Source organism: Antennarius striatus, chromosome 18 (assembly GCF_040054535.1).
Source record: "Antennarius striatus isolate MH-2024 chromosome 18, ASM4005453v1, whole genome shotgun sequence".
NCBI lineage: Eukaryota > Metazoa > Chordata > Actinopteri > Lophiiformes > Antennariidae > Antennarius > Antennarius striatus.
Window position 1 is genome coordinate 16,384,761 of NC_090793.1, and position 15,703 is coordinate 16,400,463.

Consider the following 15,703-nt stretch of genomic DNA (forward strand, 5'->3'; position numbering starts at 1 on the left):
AGAAAAATTAAATGCTGCAGATGACAAGCCAACAGGAAAACCAAAAGAGGCACACAAAGTCAGACATTGGAGCAAACTGTTCACTTACTTTCATATTATTTTGACATGACGTGAAATCTTAATCTAACTCTGATAAGAAACATAACCTTCTTCCTATTCAACAAAGAAAACTACAGGATTACAAAAGAAATAAATGAATACAATGGAAGACAATGTTTTATTCTTATGAAAACTGACAAAAAAACAACAACCCCGGCTCAGTTGTGTACAAGCACAGGGTGTATTACACAATTTTGTGAAACACTCCCAGTAAACTGTTATTTGTAAATAATCCCATTTTAAACCCCGTAGAGCCTGATTATTATTTAGAAGATTTACCAGACAAGAATAGATAGACAGAATATATGTATTGTTTCTAAAACAAAAAAGGCTTTGAAGAGAAAACAGTGTGTTTTCGTTTCTGAATGTAATTTGTAACATTTTAAATATGAATGAGCATTAGAATAAGTTATGTGCTACAGCACATCTCTAAAATAAATGAAATACTTGAGACAGAGCGAGTGATTGCGAAGGCAAATGAAACAACGATTTGAAATGATCTGTTACTTATAAAATTACACCATGCAATCGTCTGAAACAGTTAAATCCTGATGTGCATCTTTGGTCTGAACTGAGATTTTGACAGCACCAGTGTTTGATTGGATACTGTCACAATACAGGCAGCCCTCAACTTATGAGCATTTCACTTATGAACATTCAGAGATACGAGCAAGCGTGTGCCGCCACTGTTGTACTGCAGTTCCCCTTTCTGCCACAACCACCGCCGAGCAGCACTGCGGCTTACGCGCGTCTCCCTCTTTTTTTGTTGTTTGTTGTCTCTGTGGGCATTTCACGTCTACACATTTAATCCTTTGCTGAATAAACAAATAAATTATAAAATAAAATACTCAATGAATATACTGTGAATTTATGCTAACATATGAGACAGTCCCATTGGGCTGTGCTTAAAGTTAAGAGCAAAGCTGTAGTATAGCTCATCAACACACCCAACAGACATCTGTAACTTTGTCTGGAAATGCTTTACTTCAGTTGCTTCTCTAAGCAAGATTTATATGAATGAACTCAGGTAGGAAAGTAATCTTATGGCTCATAGATCCCCATTAACTAGCCCAGTATGTGCTCCATTTCCCTCTCAGGTAAATCTTGGAATGAATGATGTAGGGTTAAAGAATTTGAGTGAGTGATTGAGTGAGTTAGGGAAGTGAAGAAAGTGAGGGGTGGGGTGAAGTTTGAGTTATACAGCAAGCCCATTCTGTGATCCAACAGGAACATCAAACTAATATAAAAAAAGATTCGAGAAATAAAAATAGACATTAGGTTAAAGTCTTTGCCAAAGTCTTTGGCCGTGGCAACCCCTGAAGGGAAAAGTTGAAAGGAGTAGAAAAATAAGTAAAATGTAAACATTCCGAGAGTGTATTGCACACATTACAATTGCGTTAACCTGTCCCTTCAAATTAAAAACTTACTGTGACCAAGTATGTTTTTTTGTTTGTTTCTAAACAGTAAGTAGGTGTGGCTTTAATTTAATGTTTTTTTTATGATTAATAGCTGATTACTAACAAACCACACTCACACATAATGAACAGGGCCAAACATGCTGTAATTAGGCTAAGCAGATGTGGCCACTGACAACTCAAGGTGACACGATCTTCATTTCCACTGTGATGAAGGAAGACTGAGGGGACCTTTATCACAAGTGATTCAAAAGTAGGTGCCAAAAAAGTAGCACAAAAGGCAGATAGCGTTGTGATTGCATGGTCACAAGGCCATATGCTTAGACTTTAATTATAAGGGACTTGGGGAGAGGCACTTTGGGTGGAACTATGAATCACTGAATTCTGCCTGCCTCAAAAAGCCTTCTTCGCTGGATGTATTGCTGCACACACATATCTTTCTGTAAGTAAATCCAGTCATAAAAAGTATTAAACTATCAGTTGAAACTCTTGGTCACGGTCATTGAGAACTTCCTTTTCCTTATTAGAATGCGAAAATGAAGAATAATTACTGATATGAGCAAATGACAGGAAATGGAAAAAGCTGTGCTGACCCCAGACAACCTAGCAAAAAACCCTTTTCGTTGATATATTTTCAACACAGAGCTATGTCCAAGAAGAAACACTGATTAACACAGGTTAACACCTGTTATATGATAATTTTGAGCCAACATATAATTTGATATGCAAAGATATAGGACCATGATTAGAGACAAAATGGTTTTGTCTCAAGCCCTTCTATCTTCCTTGTGTTTATTCGGTGGCCCTACAATATACAGTACACCAGAATGGGTGTAGCATTTATATTTTGAACCTGGAGAGACTAAATATTCTTGTCCAAGTAACATACTTACTTGAAAATTATGCAGGAGTGTAATGCTGCTGGGCAGAGCTGAGATTATTATCAGATACTGAAAGTTTAGCATTATGTTATACACGTCATTAGGTTTGCTTTTATTTTGAAGGACAGTGAGCACACAGTAATCATTAATTATTTTTAATAAAAACAGTTTGATTTAAACTTGAGGAGTTCAAAAAATAAATGGAAAGTACACATACTTAAAAGCTTCATGCTTCAGGGTTTCTTCTGTTTAGATGTGTGTTAGAATTTTTCTGTTCAGAGGCAAAAAGGTGTAAGTGATGGTATTGTATGTGTCCTTTGCCTACCTCTAAAGAAAAAAACAACTAAACCTCTGTAGCCTTTGATGGAGAGGTTGGCTGCACAGCGGATCACAGGAGTCATTATTATTTATCCATCCGGCATTGTCCTGCTGCACTTGAATGGCCTCTGCAGAGAAATCATTTCTCAAACCTTAAAAACGAGGTCTGAGGAGGGACATTCTAAGTCTCATTACGTCCAAACTGCAGGTTGCCACAAGGCAGGCAGGCCTATGTCAGTGGGCCCAAATTCGCTCCCTCTGGCAATGTGCTGTGGCCCCCAGCTGTATTAATTATCTCATCCAATGTTGTCAGATAATTAACTGACGTTTAACACAGGAAATGGCTTCAGCTATTCAATGTAATTAACCAGCATCAGGGAATAAATTAAAACCCTTCCTTAATGTGATTACCACTGAGGGCCTGTATTCAAAATTGAATTTTAATTGTGCTTCAGATGTTATATTTGAGTAAAGGTTGAAAACAGAAATAGCTGTAAATCATACATTTACATTGAAAGCTAATTTTAATAAAATTCCAGCAAATGAAAAAGCCTCCTGGCAGGAGATAAGTCTTCAAACCTATTGACGTAACTAATATAAAATGCAATTAACTCTCAAAGGGCAGCAAATACATATATGATGAAGATGTTATACAACAGAGGACAGTTAAAAAAATATTAATTAGAAATATTTTTCAGTCTAATTAATACATTTTGAACTGAGATAGATTTTTCTGAAGGTTAAGAGGATGTGTACAGCTCCCCCACACAGAAAGAGCTTTTCTAGCCTCTGTAGATACAAAGTCTGCTACGCTTCCTCCGCAACCATAAAACCAGAAATGCAGTAAGAAGACAGACAAATCACTTGAAAAACTTAAAAATAAAGTGTTCTGCTGAGAAAAATGCAAAGTTGACATTCCTAATATAGACGTTTCAAACAATTCAGCTAGAGGAGAGGTTGGGTGCAAATGGGACTCGAAATCACATAAAAGAAAAACAAACCATTTATTGTGGCAAAGTCACCAAAAATTAGGCATTTCCTTAATCAATTAACTGAGGTTTCTTAACAGTTAACAGTGAAAGTGAATTGACTGCTCTTTCAAAAGTCTTTTAGACAGAAGCCTGTTCACTAGCAAAACATGGTTCTAAAGATGTACAAAACCCTCTCCACCACAAAATTGTAGCAGTTATTACATTGTGACAGGATGTCATGTCACTCTAACATTTTAAAAATTTTTTTTGTTGAGGCACACCAATTGCTTGTATAAAGAAAAAGAGAGGATTTACTATATAGTAAGTATATAAAATACCAGCGCAGACAGGATCACTTCATTTTCCCTCATTAACCAAAATCCAGTAATCAGCCTAAATGTAACAAACATGTTTAACTATTATGGCAACCCCCCCCCCAAAAAAAACAAAACGTACAAAATGAATTTATAGGAAACAGTTCTGGAATTTCGTTCCTTCTTTGACCTTTTTTTTGTAACCCTAGGGTTCTTGAAACGTCACTAGTTACGTGAACAATTTACTGACCTTGGAGGAATATCATTCAATAATAATCTGAAAAACAGTATGAAGTTTTGAACAAGGCTAAGTGCATCTTTTTGTTGTGCATTGCTTTTTAGTTGCCCTATATGAAATGTTCATATCACTATACTGTATGCAATCACTGCTATATATTCTTTTAAATTCTGAATCATGTCAATATATTCGAGATGGAGGCTAAAAGCGAAAGAGGTGAAGTGAGCAACAGAAAAGAACAAAAGACAAGAGCCCCATTGAGACTATGAAAAAATTAAACTGATCTAGTACATAAAGCAAAGTGACAAAAAGTGTTGTTTGCAACTCCCTCAGTGGGAGAGTGTAGATAAAGTGCAGCACATCAGGTCAAAACATAGCACAGTCGAGTTGCAATCACCTCTATGGTTTGTAGTGAAAGAAAAATATATTGTATTTGTGATTGTCTGACAATACCGTAACAAGGCCGGAGAAAAAACCTGAAGTAGCTACTGTCACCATTAATTCATTTTTCCCCTGAGTAGGAAGAGGATCAAAGGAGGGGGACATGATGACAAAGCTTCTGAAATGAAGGACAGTAGGACACCCTTCATCAACCTCTGAAGATGAACTCCAAACAGCAGCTGTTGATTAACAGACTTGTTCTATAATGGACCATAGGGATATTTCATTGGTGACTATCCAGCTGGTTAGGACCACAGAAAATGATTCTCATTTTAGTGAAATTTATCTTACTGAAAATATATTTCTTTCAAAAGATTTGTCTACTAAAGAAAACTGTTTGCCTGCATCAAATCCCTGGAAGAAGAATAATACTTTCTTTGATATTTTTGTCCACTACATATGTGACAGGCAATAATACATTTACTATCTTTATGTGAAGGAAATTTCTTACCCAATTCTTACCCTGAGGAAAACTGCAGTGCAGATGTGTCTAACCAAATTAAAATTGAAATAAAATACCAAGAACTATTCTAAGAATTTGTGTCATTATGGACATGCTCAACATTTATAAATTAATATGTTAAAAATAAAAAAGGGATGTGAACGAACTAGCAGCTGAATAGATTGAGACAAGATGTCATTATTGTAATTTGGAGCATATATTCTGTGACACATCCATGAGTTTAAAGATCAGTAATTTTTGGAACACTTGATTTATTGAAAATAAAAATGCATTCATGGTGGACTGAATTTAAATATTCAGATGACTTGATAAAACATACTCCATTCACCCACGCAAAACATAATGGTGGAGGCTATCATGCATGGGGCTAAACTCCTGAGCAGGGGTTCATAAATACTTCATATTCAAAGGCTCCCATGGTAGTTTGCGCTCATTTACACATGCACTCGCCCATCAAAGGAACAGAGCTACCACTGACTGGGACTATCAATCTTCTGACTGGATGAAGCCTGGTATATCTTGAGCCCCAGTGACTCCTAGCGACAGTAAAGTCATGAAAACAATCCAAAATAAATTTGATTTGGGATCAAAACTTATTTCATAACTGGTCAAGGTTGTATTTCTGTACTTTCAACCAGCACTGTTACAAAATAGATACAATAAAGATATTCAGACACATTTTTGTGATTTTCTTCCCAGTTCTAATGCCATATCACCACCTATGCCAAGCATGTGAAGAGTCCCATGCATTATGTTAGGAATTCATAGGAAAATGTGTTCGAAAACCACCACTGTAAATGAAAAATGTATTTAACACGCTCGTGGGTGAGGTATATTCTATCAGGTATTATTAATGTTAAAGTTAGTCAAATGCCTGACATTTATTCCTCTGCGTTCCCACCAGAAGTGTTAATAGGTGACCAAATTAAATTAACTGGTAATATGAATAACATTACCCTCTTCGTTTTTTGTCTGTTTGATTCAGGCTCTCTGCTTCCTGTATTCGTGGTGTTTAATGTATTTTTTCATTTTTCAAATTAATAAATACACCACAATATGCTATTGTTCAAGTTAAATTAATTTGCAATGATGAAAGCTTATTGTGGTACAGCCTCAAATACCGCATAAAATTCTAAGCCATCTGATGTCATTATGCAAAGAAGTTTCAAAACTGCAACAAAAATTGGATCAAAGATGATTCAATAATTAAATGATAAAAAAATGAAGAAAAGGAGAAGAAAGTCAGATTAAACCTAAATTCATCTGGCTTTTGAATAATATACTTTTAGTATTCCATTCCAGCCTTACAGGATCATTGTTATTTTGATGATCCTTGTCAATCAATCGCATTAAAACTGCATTGGAAAACAGAGAAAAGGAGGAAAATTAGAAAAACCAAGTATAAGTCAAAATTAAAAACAAAAAAACCCCAACGACTTAATGATAAACTGGTGACTTTTAAGTGCTGTAAAGAGGACATGCTCACTGCAAACATTATTTTGGATTTCATAAACAGCAAAACAAATACTTATGAGTTATAGAGTCATAGAGCCATTCCCATGTTGTCCACTAAACAAAAGCCAACAAATAAATACATAAACAAACAAATACATTTTAATGTAAAGTACTCTTGCTTATTGTTACAGAATCCCACCTATATAAATGTTAGTTTAATGTTCCTCATTCTAAATCAGCTCTGATCCGTGACTATTGTTTTGCTTAAAAATCTGCTCCAAAATGAGTGTCAGTGCTGAATAATGTATTGGTTTGCATTTTTCTCAAAGTAAATATATACCAAATAATCGCTGTGCTCCAGCATAATCTCTCCATTCCCCTTAAAACAGAGATGGCATACTTACCGATTCCTCTACTTCTATTCACATCTTGATGACAGGGCTGTCGTTTGTAGATTTTTTCTCGTTTGTAGATTTTTTCTTGAAACCTATCGTTGGAAGACAACACCCCCTGGAGGCATGACCTTCCATCACTGCAACCAATTATATCAAGGCCTTATAAAATATAGATTATGTGGCATCTCAGCACTGACATATCTAAAGGCAAGTAGCATGGGGAGTGTGTGGAGGAGTGCTGGGCAGACCCGAGGGGAGGCCAAGTTGAATATGACAAGACAAATAGAAAACAGTGACACAAAGGCTGACCTTGATGAGGAAGACTCCATTGGCTCAGGCTAAGATAATTATAATTCATGAATATACAGTAATTTCAAGATGTGGAGTGATCAATTCAAATCTAATCAAGGTTGTTAATATTAAAATTCAGTACCTGTAATGATACTCATTACACAAAACTGCAATGCAGACCAATAACCATGTATTATTAATGGATAAGATCTGAGCTTGCAACAATTGGCATTTAACTTTGTGTCTTAACCTTTCTGCACAAATGTCAAGGCAAATTCTAAAGTTTGAAAATCATCTTACAATGATTTTAGACATTTCAACCTAATATTCAAGCCATGAAATGTGTTAAAAATAATCATAAAAGGATTTTCCTGGTGAGGTGTCACACATACGGGAAAAGCACAATAGAAAATTCAAAAATGAAAGGTTGTCACATTTTGCAATAGCTATTCCTAAAACACACTCACACGCACGCACGCACGCACGCACGCACGCACGCACGCACGCACGCACGCACGCACGCACGCACGCACGCACGCACGCACACACACACACACACACACACACACACACACACACACACACACACACACACGGACACACTCAGTTTAAGAACAAAATTTTTGCCAGTAGCAAGATGCTCCTGTGATCAAATCCACAGCAATGCAGGAAGACAGATCTTGTTATTAAAAAAAAAAAAAATCCTTCTTCATGTATTATGGTGGTTTTAATCAAATATGAGGTGCTGTTATCAATATGTAATCTAGTGTGAGGTTCTGTGGGCTTTGGGGGCAATGCCAGGCTGACAAGAGTGCTTTATTATTTGTCAAGATGCTGACAACTACCATGATATGATGCTGAAAACTAAAATAAAGCAGTAAATCCTGTTCAAGAGCTCAGGAATGTTTTCTACTGAAAACAAATGACTCACTACTGATTTGAGTGTATGGAAACAGGTTAATTGGTTAATACTATGAAAATATAAAGAATTTTCAATCATTTTTATGTCATATTTTATTTTAGAGATTAAATGAAGATGAATAAAAAGAAGACAATTTCTGGTTTGTATGTTCCTTGTGAGTCTGCAAGGGTTACCTATGAGACTGTGGCTTCCTACTATAGTTCGCATGTACAAATGGTCGTTTTTCTTTCCTGTGAAACAATGACTTGCAGAAGATGCACTACCTCCGGCTCAATGTCAGCTGGAATAAGCTGCAGTCACCCATGACCCTCCAAAGTAAAAGTGGTGACAGAAAATGGACAGCTGCATTCATCTAAGTCCAAAACATTGCACAGCCTTCACCCTGACATACAAATTATAGTTAACCAAGTCCCATGTAGTCGTATGAAGCATTCTGCTCTGAAAAAAAAGTCACAGTGCTAAATTTTTGACACATTGAACTGCCCAGGGTCACATTAACCTGCAAATCTGCCCTTCTTGACTCTCATCAAATCCTGACTCACACATGCCTCCAAAAGCCCAAGGACCTTGAGGATCTATAATGAAATCACCAGGATCTGTGACTGCCAGGTATTTATCAACGGTAATCCAGCCATGGAATAATTATCATTGATAGCAATACTCTAGAACACTGAACATACCAACTTCCCCATGAAACATATACATTTTTCTAAAAACACTGTGGGAAACATTCTTCAGAACAATTTTTCTTCAGAAGCTTTTCAGAGTACCTGAACTCTTCTGTCAGCCATTGCTCCAAAGTTATAACAATGACTCTGTGCTTTGATGCTTAATGGCAGATTATCAGCTGCAAAGATATGGTGACTGGCATGGGCATATTTCACCTCTGACATTCTCTGCTACATCCATCTGAGCTGAAATGCACAGGCATTGAAAGACACATGTATTGTCTGTACAGCAGATGTAGTGTCATTAAATTGTTACAACTAGAGGACAAGAAGAGTTCAAGTCCAGCCTGCTGCCCCTTTAACCTTTACCAATCGTCCCTGTACTGGCTCTGCTCATATCCTGCTCATATCCTGCCTGGATATTTCAGCAAAAGATTGCTTTCATTCATTCACTTCAAAGGACCTCTATGTTTTCATTCCTTGCTATTATTATGTCCCCTACCAACTTTCATTGTTGTCTTTCTGTATTTTTTCCACGCTTCTTTCTCTTTTCTGTTTCACTTTTCTTTCAATGTGTCTCTTTTTCCCCTATTATTTCTCAAGCTCTATCTTAAAGGAAATCTGCTTAGCAGCCTTGAACATGCTTGCTTTCCAATTAAATTAAGACATATTTGCCTTTCAAAAGACTCTCTTTTGACACTCTTTCTCCCTTTAGACTAATTGATGGAGGTCTCTGGCCTCATGATGAATGGCTTCCAAGCCCAGAGATGAATAGAAAGATGAATGATTTTACTCCTGTGAGGGCCAGAGAGGGTTAGAACAAGGAGTGCTGACATTGTGACAAATACACTGACCATAGCAGTAAACCCTTTACAAATCAGTGTGGGATGAAATGATGGCGTGTGCTCATTGTGGCTCAATTCAAGTTCTTCTTGTTTACCATCTACACATGTAAGTCTACCCCATGGAAAATTACCTGAGCTGCACAATTAGTGGCAGGCACCGTAATAATGCAGACATTTGCCAAGACACAAGTAAAAGTGGCTGCAGTCCACGTAGCCGGGCCCAAAGAGAGCTTTGTTGGATGACTGTGTTTGTGCACTCAGTAGAAACATGGAGGCCAAGACAACATGTGCAGTAAATTGAGAAGATGCCCCAGGTGACTTCATGTGGATCGTGCCACCATTTTTCTGGCAAAGACTTCAAAACTGAAACAAGTTTATCCTCTGCTGAACTAATTGTAATACAACTGGGACTTTGCAAAAACTGTGCAAGAACAAGTTTAGTGAGTGTATGACAGCCAATGTAATATAATGATCACTATAACCTCATATGCGAAGATGACCAAAATACATGTACAGGATGTAGCTGTTGAGAAAATTTTTCAATAGAAACACTTTACATGCATATATTGCCAGTTGTTTTTTTAAAAATATTGTGAGCTCTGTGTTGAATAAAATCAAATGGACTTGTGGGTAAATATTTAAACTTTGTCACTTCTTAGTAGACATTGTGTTGTTTGTTTCTCTAAATTCTGCTCCTGTGCTTTCAATAATGCCATTAACAAGATGGTAGTCTTGCTTTATGTTCGTCTTTAGTCACTCAGTCTTTCTTTATATTATATATATATATATTTAAAACTTCCAGAAGCCCAAATTTATTTAAACATGTTTATATCTAATATTAAAATTAATCTGTAACATCGATGTACATTCATATGAGTGGAAATCCTCATACTCTTAATGACAGGCAGGTAATATGGTAACAAATATGATGAAAATAATAAAGGGACATTAAATCCAAAAGCAGAACAATGGCTATTTCATCCTTCTAATGGATTATCAAACAGAAATGTGATTTCCTCCACGGTTTGTGTCTATTACAATGATGTTCATACTAAATATCTTAAGTGTTCCTGTTCCTTTTTTGGCTTTTACATTTTTTGAGTTGAAGGAAACCTGGAAAATGCGTGTTCTGTTTTTGAAGCTGGAAAATGTCATTGAAAATTACAGTGACATTTGCAATAACACCTTTATGCAATTACAAAATATTGCAAGCTCGAAATGTAACCTTGCTTGGCAGTATTATGTGCAGCTCACTCTATTTATCATGACAAGGACACAGCTAAAATGGAAAACTGAATAATATTTGTGTATTTAGGAGAGTTAAGAGTAGTGACTTGGCATTTAGATTTTTTTTTTACTTTGAAAATGTCCAGGCTGACTGCGTCCCCTTGCTTCCAGACTTTATGCAAAAATAACTTGCTGGCTCTTGCTTCACTGAAGCATTGGCCACCTTGGAACCTCTCTCTTCTGGGTGTTATTGCCTCAGATGTTGGATCTGGATCAGTGTTCCCATGTGGCTCCATTATGGATCATTGCTTGTTCATGTTTCATATCTATATTTTTTTGGACAGCAAATTATGCAAATTATATATTTTCTTCACTAATTCTCTTTGTGTTGCTTTTTCAAAGTCATTGTGATATTTCATTGTGGTCATATAAATTTTTTTCAGGGGTCCTTTCTTTACTAGCTGCTGGCTGAAACTTTATACTTAACATCAACACGCTGCATGTGTGGGAGAGTGATCCGCTCTCTGATGCTTTCCCTGAGGGTTCCCTCTCCAACTCAATTCAGGGCTCTATGGACACAATGTGCACACTGTGCCGCTATAAGACTCACTAAGGCATTTTAATTTTGGGGCTATATAAATAGTTATAAAAGAAACATTTTCTCATTTATTGTTACATACTTCTCAATTTTCCTAATGGACAAGAATATGACATGTCAAGGGACAAACTATTGTATGTGCTTTGTGGTAAAAGACCAAAATGAGCTTAGATGGAATGAACAACAGAAAAGTTAATGTAAATTTATTACATTTTTGCTACCACTGTGGAAAATTCTTGGTCTTATTCATAGCATCTTTTGTTTTTGTACATATTAACAAATTAACCACTTGAACAATAGTTGTTGAAGTGCTCATGTATCCTCAGATTTCCGTTTCTCACATAATTTTTCTTCAGACCACCATATTGCAAATTTCATGTAGTTTCTAGCCTCAGGCATCAGCTCATTTTTAGCACTGAAACCCTATAACACTGTTACCCAGATTATGCTGCATGCTACTATGGCACTCTGCTGGTTACGATGAAATGGTAACCCAAGTCATGGAGTTATTATTCAATAGTAGCCGCTGCAAAGGCCCATCTCAAAGGAATAGTGGTGCTGTGTTACTCTCTGTTATGGGTCAGGTGCTCTTCAAGCCCAGGAGCGATGTAGAGTTTAAATGGTTTGAGCTGTACACTCAAAGTGGGGGACAGGAGCTCAGGGACATGACTGCAAAAGATCATTTAGATTAGATGGCTTTCACATCCTCTAAAGTTTCCAATAAACAGAAGTTGGAACCACTGATCCTTTGACATTTGATTGGTTAAGAGGTTGGACGTAACCTCTGTTGCTTTGGTTTTGAAATGTTGCCATGCCTGGCCACCTATCTCTGCTATTACATCAATGCAAGTGATGAACCCATCCTGCAATCTGCTGCTTTTGATGCTGTGAGGAGGGTTGGATGCAGTTAGATTGGAACCCCGGATAAGCTTGGCCAACAGGCAACACAAATTAAACATTTTATGGAAATATGTTACAGTATAATACAGATAGTTCTCAATGTACAAACATTCGACTTACGCCATTTAGAGACAAACTCGCGCTACCATATCTTACTACTGAATGGGTACCAAGCCCCAACAGATATCCTTACTGCATAAGCAAGAATAAAGAAGATATTCTTCACTCAACCAGCCAAGGTATACTCTCAGTGGCAAGTGTGTAACAGCAACAGGTGATACCAACTGAAAGCTGAAATGGAAAAATTTTGGCAGAGCATCTAGGAAAGAAGGATTACAAATGACCAATGACCAGGGGACCTTAGAACTAACCACAGCAGGTTCCCAGATCAAGACCCAGTAATCAAATCAATGGTGCTGGGGCTTGAAGGTGTGCGCAGTAGATAGGAGACATCCAGGACAGCTACAAACACCTTGCAATCCCACATGCTAATGGAAACCATGAGCATGCAGTGAGGAAGTAAACCACAGCCAAATACCTCCGGGGAGTAAGGCAAGTCAAGTTGGATGAATGGTAAGAACAAACACTGACTTTGAAAAAAGTGATTAAGTAGTCCCAGTTAGTGCATAGCTATTATGATTCCAGCCTCATGCTGGTTTGCCACTTCTAAATGTTTTAATATTAATGTTTTGATAATTTATTATTAATTACTGGTAATACAATTTTTCTTACTGCAAATGTGGAACCAGTACTTGTTGTTGATATATACTTGACTTGTGTGTATTTCAGGTGAAGCAACTGTACTTAAATTAAGATAACATTGATTGAAGAGACCCTTTTGGGTGGCAATGTCAGTTTCTGCTGTGAAATGTTGAAAGTATGGCTAAATGTGTGAGCATAAGGCTGTACATACTCCTACAACAGACATCACATCACTTGATTTTTTTTAGTTGGCATATTCTTATTGATTGCAGAGAGTACCTTTTTCCTAAGTGTCACTCTACCCACACTGTAGCACTAAACATGATGTGAAGTGAAACAACAGGCAAGTGTAGGTACATTGAGATAGACACCTCCCCCACACCATAGATGCTTAGTTTTTTTCTCATCAGCAAGTTGCAAGGAGGTATTATATTACATTAAAACAAAGGATACTGTGTGAAGACAAAAAGGATGTTGACAATTTGTTGATGGATTAATTTTCAGATTCAATAACAATTTCCTATTAAAGTTGATAAAGAGCGTAACTGGTATGTATTTTGTTTCGCCTTTCATGACTTGATAGTATACTGTATATGTGCAATTTATAATGATAAACATTGCAAATTAAATAGAAATTCAATGATCACATTTAGATACGTTACATCCGCTTTGATTTTTCAATATCAAAAATATTAACATCTAGATAAAAGCCTTTATCTCAGGATCACTATGCGTGCAATTTACTGGACTGGGTGAGTTTCACCCAATGCACTGGAGACTCCCCAGCCACCATACCTGTTAAAATATACTCATTTGGCATTGCATACTTTATTATTTTACTATTGTTATTTGTTTGGACTAATAAAGATTTTTGACATGCCAGTGATGAAGTGCTGCTACACTGCTGTTATTTAGCACAGTGAATTATGAAATCTAGTTCCACACCTGTGAGGTATTCTGGGTCCGGTATGGGGTCCGACAGCTCCTCGTGGCATTGAACCTCTGTTGGCACTGATGCCACTACCATGCCATCTGGAAGCTGCTGTTCGATGCCTCGGGCAAAGTTCTTCTGCCTGGTGGTGAGAGAAACAAGAACATAAGATTTAGAGACAGAGGCACTCACTCATCCAACCTCGGGGAAGAAGAAAAACGACTGCAAACGGGCAAGTAGGGAGTCTGGAAAGAGACAAGAAAGTACAATCATGAAGGATATATTTAGGTGGCGGCGAGATAAAGGGCCAACTTTGACGGTATATATAGTACTGCAGTAATCCCACTTCTTTCAGTGTAGCTTGTAAGAAAATATAAATGTATTAAAATATTGATCATTTCAGGTCGGAAAATATTTAACTGTCCGTGTCAAAGTCACATATAAACACTTCAACGACAGAGAATCTTCACGACTCTATTCTAAGTTCTAAGCAGAACAGAGTACTTTGTAATTTTTGTGTGTTTTCTTAGCATTGTTCATGTGTTTGCTGCTTGCTTGCAATTCATGTATTACTTGTTTATTTTATTATTGAAGCACGTTTTTTGTATTATTTGTTACAGATTTTTGTACACATTTTTGAATTGACATCCTTTCTTAAGCTTTTGCATATATCCCTATGGGAATTTCGGCCTGCAGCAGAATTGTCCTTGTCAGTCACTGTACAAATGAGCCAGAAGAAAATTAATGAAGGTGGGAGGAACACAGTGGGTAAGAGATGGATAGGTGTATTAATAAATGTAATAACCAACCTTCTTATGCAAACTGAAAGGTGATATTTCTAGGCATGTCATTGCAGGAAAATCAAGTCATATTAACAATTATGCATGACTGTACAATGCAATAAAATTTCAAAGACACTAACAATTTTTCATCATGTTGATTGCTCTCCTGCAACATGACTCATCCTCATTCGAAGAGCCGACGTCCTCATTTGTCTGTTGCTGTGAGTGACTTTTGGCTGAACTCACTCATTTTTTTCCCACTCCATTTTTCTTTGTCTCAATGCCAGCAAGGTTCTCAACAAGGTTCCACAACAGAATGACGACCATAAATCTGCACGTTAATGCAACCAGGTGTCTTAGGACTAAAACTGATGAGAATTTATTGTTCGTTACTTGTGTAAAGATCCATCGTCTTGGACTACTTTGACTGCAGCCTCATCCTTTCTGGTGTGATGTACATTAGAAGCTGCATTAGGAAGCCGGAACGTGTTGCTTTATAAAATGCTTTTACTGGAAGCTCTACCCTTTTTTCATGCACCAAGCATAACCCAAAAGTCCACCCAATCACATATTTTACATATGATAAATTTTATTAAGTTGATCATTAACAATATGTTAGACATATTTTCCCTTTTTTACAAAACAGACATTAAGCAAAAACAAATATTAGGCATATTTTTTATCTACAACTCTAACGTTATTATTATTGTTATTATCAAGCGTTTGATCGAAGAATTCACTAGAGTGTGCTCTTAATTTCCCAGACTAGCTTAAAAAAAAAATCATTATTATTAATACAGTGCACCCTCGTGCATCAACACTCGCGACTTCACCTCGTTGTGGATTT

The 15,703-nt window shown here is 36.8% G+C and overlaps 1 protein-coding gene across 1 annotated transcript in view; it reads right to left on the reverse strand.

Moving 5' to 3' along the window:
- astn1 (astrotactin 1) overlaps window positions 1–15,703 on the reverse strand; it is a 277,794-nt gene that overhangs the window by 124,166 nt on the left and 137,925 nt on the right. The window contains exon 15 of the mRNA XM_068339866.1: window positions 14,089–14,216. Within this exon, the coding sequence (XP_068195967.1) occupies window positions 14,089–14,216 (128 nt within the window). The remainder of the gene's footprint in view (window positions 1–14,088; window positions 14,217–15,703) is intronic.